This window comes from Oryzias melastigma, linkage group LG24, assembly GCF_002922805.2.
Source record: "Oryzias melastigma strain HK-1 linkage group LG24, ASM292280v2, whole genome shotgun sequence".
Taxonomy (NCBI): Eukaryota; Metazoa; Chordata; class Actinopteri; order Beloniformes; family Adrianichthyidae; genus Oryzias; species Oryzias melastigma.
Window position 1 is genome coordinate 20,498,159 of NC_050535.1, and position 3,729 is coordinate 20,501,887.

The 3,729-nt window shown below is 36.4% G+C and overlaps 2 protein-coding genes across 6 annotated transcripts in view; one reads left to right on the plus strand and one right to left on the minus strand.

The window, feature by feature from the left end:
• The window catches only part of knl1 (kinetochore scaffold 1), a 21,951-nt gene extending 21,257 nt beyond the window's left edge, over positions 1–694 (minus strand). For 3 of the 4 annotated variants that reach the window (XR_004947233.1, XM_024290853.2, XM_024290852.2), the window contains exons 1-2: positions 489–694; positions 15–60 (exon numbers count right to left, since the gene is read on the minus strand). Coding sequence is in view for 3 of the 4 variants with exons in the window: in XM_024290853.2 (XP_024146621.1) it covers positions 15–60; positions 489–609 (167 nt within the window). In the remaining variant the exon portion in view is untranslated. The remainder of the gene's footprint in view (positions 1–14; positions 61–488) is intronic. The other variant, XM_024290854.2, reaches the window with a different exon arrangement.
• An 89-nt stretch (positions 695–783) lies between these two features.
• Positions 784–3,729, plus strand: part of knstrn (kinetochore localized astrin (SPAG5) binding protein) — a 4,808-nt gene continuing 1,862 nt past the window's right edge. Inside the window, exons 1-8 of one of the 2 annotated variants that reach the window (XM_024290858.2) lie at positions 801–923; positions 1,163–1,205; positions 1,283–1,385; positions 1,465–1,494; positions 1,587–1,683; positions 2,839–2,953; positions 3,026–3,087; positions 3,294–3,368. In XM_024290858.2, coding sequence (XP_024146626.1) covers positions 1,184–1,205; positions 1,283–1,385; positions 1,465–1,494; positions 1,587–1,683; positions 2,839–2,953; positions 3,026–3,087; positions 3,294–3,368 — 504 coding nt within the window. In that variant the 5' untranslated portion in view covers positions 801–923; positions 1,163–1,183. Of the gene's footprint in view, positions 924–1,162; positions 1,206–1,282; positions 1,386–1,464; positions 1,495–1,586; positions 1,684–2,838; positions 2,954–3,025; positions 3,088–3,293; positions 3,369–3,729 lie in introns of both variants that reach the window. The other variant, XM_024290859.2, reaches the window with a different exon arrangement.

A 3,729-nucleotide genomic window follows, 5' to 3' on the forward strand; every position in this document is an offset into this window, starting at 1 on the left:
GGTTTTGAACTTACTTGTGCTTCTCAGAGTCTTGAGGCTCCATGTTTAGCTGCAAAAAACATTCAAAATTGGATGAAAATGATTCGCCCGTGTTATAAAACTTATCTTTAATTTCAAGTTATTCCCAGTAAATCAACACAGCATGTCTTCCGCTTCCTTCGGTGCAACTATAAAGCCAGAGAACATCGCTAAATAACCCCACTGTCATTTCCTATGTGAAGAAACACTCCTATCAATAACAAAACATTGGCAGCTGATTCAGACCACACTAACGCGCTATCTTTTACCAGACTATGTTAACAGGTCGCACATATTTTACGCAAAACAAGTTCTAATTACATCGAAATAACATTTTTTGTTTTTACTTTGACCCATACTACCAAGCCCTTCAGCTGAAAACATTGACAATAGATGGTTTGACTGAGCTAAAGTTAGCATTGCCACTTGTTAAAAGAGAAAACAACCCGTGTAAACTTCTCACTACCAACCTATTACTTTGCGGTACGTCGTCCTGTAACACCATACATACACGTTTGCGTTAAAACAAAACAGCAAAGTCGAAATTGTCGTAGAAAGGTATGTATCCCAGTCGTAAATCTTAGCGCGCATCAGCTAATCGAGGCTAACTCTGAGCCTCACGGCTAACGCTTACACTTTTTGAATTTAGCCGCCTCCGCGCATGCGCATTACAATTTTTACGTTAACTTAAAAAAAAATTCTTCTTTATTTTTAAATTTTAAAGAAATTATGATATATTTATGTGTATTTAGAAATACAAATTAGTAAAAGTATGTGTAATCATTTTTTTCTAATTGTAATTTTCGTTCAAATGAAACCGGAAATGAAGACAGACAGGAAGTGGTAATAAAGGGCGGGACATTTTTTTAAAAACTGACTGCTCCCTCAACGGCGTCTCCGCAAAGGTAGGATCATGTGTTTTCTTTTTGTTATTCTTCTTCACAAAGTATGTGTATATTATTATGATGAACAGTACTTATTTGATCAAGCGATTGTTGCGCAGTTAATGATGCTTATCGTCATTATAATGATGTTAACGTAACAGCAACTATTCTGGAAGTATTAGTATTTTTGGAAGAAAAAATAAAACTGAAATAACATAAAATCACGCTAATGATTCATGCATTCCCCCCCCCTTTTTTAGTGTTAAACTAAACAAGAAGCAATGGCCTCAAAAATCCCTAAAAGTGAGCTGATCTTCTGTTTTTCAGTTTTGTTTTATTACTGCCAGATATTTTTAAAAATCTGATCGCTCTGGTTTCAGAACTCCATTTACCTGGTGATAACAAGAAAAACAAGACTGAATCCAAAAACGCAGAAGCTGTCCAGAAACCTGACGCCAAAGGCCAGAAAGAAAATATGCCGGTGTAAGAAATCACTTTTGTGTTGATTTAATGTGTGCGATTATCCAAGTCTGCTCAGTTAACCTCTAAGTTTGTCTTTCAGGAAAACAGTTGCTCCTAAAGTCCATAAAGGGTAAGTTATGAACTGTGCCTTTAGCCATGTTGTTGTTATTTTATTTTTCTTTTCTTGTGTTTTTCTTATCAAAATGTTTATTTTTTTTCCAGGACCACTAGATACGGACAACAGATGGAGCTCAAGGAGCAAAACCAGCACCTAACTGCTGCAAACGAGGAGCTCCAGAAAAACTTAGCTGAGGCGCAGGTACAGAAAGCAAGGCTTTAGATCACATGTGTCAAAGTCAAGGCCCGGGGGCCGGATCCGGCCCTCCAGATCATTTTATTTAGTTATTAATGGCCTGATGTTATCTTGCACTCATTTCTAACTAGCATAAATTTGACAAAATATATTTTTATGGAGAGTAAAATATTTGAAGTTATTTAAGATTTAATTTGATTTATTCTGGAATAATATTCCTGCCATTTTATTATTCATAATTATGTTAAAAAGTTACGGTTTTAAAAGCTTTTTATTTTATTTTATTGAAGTTCTGTTAGCTTTTTGGACTTTTTTGGCCTTTACTAAGATTTTTGGAGTTTAGTGACTATTTAAGCTACAAGCGAGCTGTTTTGACTAATTTAGGATTATTATTATTTTTAATTTTTTGAGTGTTTGAGTTAGGCTAATATTTACATGATACCTGTTTTGGTTAATTCAGGATTTTTTTTTTAGGTTTTAAAGAACTATTTTATAGTTGAGCAGTTTTTTTCAACTACATGCTAGCTAAAAAAAACCCCAAAAACCTAAGTTTATTTTTATAGGTTTTTTTAGGCTAATTTGGCATTAAGCTAATGTTTTAGCAGGCTATTAACTTCAGCGTTTTCACCTATCAGCTTAAACATTTTCAGCTATTGACTTCAGAGTTTTCAGCTTCAGCGTTTTCAGCTCTTAACTTCCGATTTTTCAGCTATCAGCTTTAGCGTTTTCAGGTATTGGCTTCAGTGTTTTTAGCTCTAAGCTTTAGCATTTTCAGCTATCAATTTCAGTGTTTTTTAGTTCTCAGCTTAGGTATTTTATCAGCTTCAGCGTTTTCAGCCATCAACCTCAGCACTTTTATCAATCAATTTCAGCATCCTCAGCAAGCAGCTCTAGCATCCTCAGTGTTTTCAGCTTACAGCATTCACACTAGCATGATCTCAGGTAATGATATATATCTAGTTCATAATTATTTTCAAAAGTTGCGGTTTTAAAAATGTAGTTTTAGAGTGTTCAATAAATGTTTGTCCTGTTCGACCTGCAGCCCAAGGTGTGTTTTGGATTTTGGCCCCCTGTGTGATTGAGTTTGACACCCCTACTTTAGAACATCTGCCCCTTCGTTTTGTTTCATGTTTTAATCGTCTTGAACTACTTTACATCCAGCACAGAGTTGCTGATTTGGAGCTTCAGTTCAGTGAGCTTCAGAAGGAGAATTCAGACGTTCAGAAAAAGCTGCAGAATTGTCACGTTCTCATTGTTTCTGCTAAAATAGACCCAGGTAAGTCCATCTTTCCTGTGGTGTTGGTTCATATTTGTGTTTTCTTCAGTAAACCTGCGCTTTAATTATCAGTTTTGGGAGAAAGTGTTGGAGATGCTGCGCGAAAGATGGAGGAAGACAGGAAACAAGTTGTGGTATGGTCCATTTTATTTACCTTGAACTGCCATTGCATGCATACACAATCATGCTTAATTCATCATAAATATAATCTTAAACTTACAATAAAAAACAACAACAAACAAGATTCAATTTAGAAATGTATCTCATATAATAAACCACACAGAAAGGAGTAATATTTCTAAAAAGCATACATCTTAATATCCCATTCCTTGTTTTTCAGAGCCTTTCCTCAGACTTGCTGAGTGAACTGAAGTCCTTCGGTTCGGCTGCGTCGCATCAGCGAGCCCAGCTTCAGGTAAGTGACACTCCAGAGTTTTTCCTCTTGGATCAGTTTTTCTCTTTGGCTGCTCTCTTCAGCAGCATCCATTCGTCTCTTTATGCCTTAGTCACATGCAGCTGAATGGGGGTTGACCCTAACAGGGGGGATGTCTGTTCCTGAGGAGGGCAGCACCTTATCGTGAGCACAGGTGCATATTGTAGTTCTGAGGTTTGTACGGCCACCTTAAGGGACACCATGAAAATGGAACGTACCATTTTTTTGTGTGTGGTAGGGATGTAAAAGATTAAATGCGTATCGCAAAATTGATCGAGCAACTGCAGTATTGTTTAAAAACCACAGATATGAACAAGGTTACATTGGTTAAAGGGTATAAATC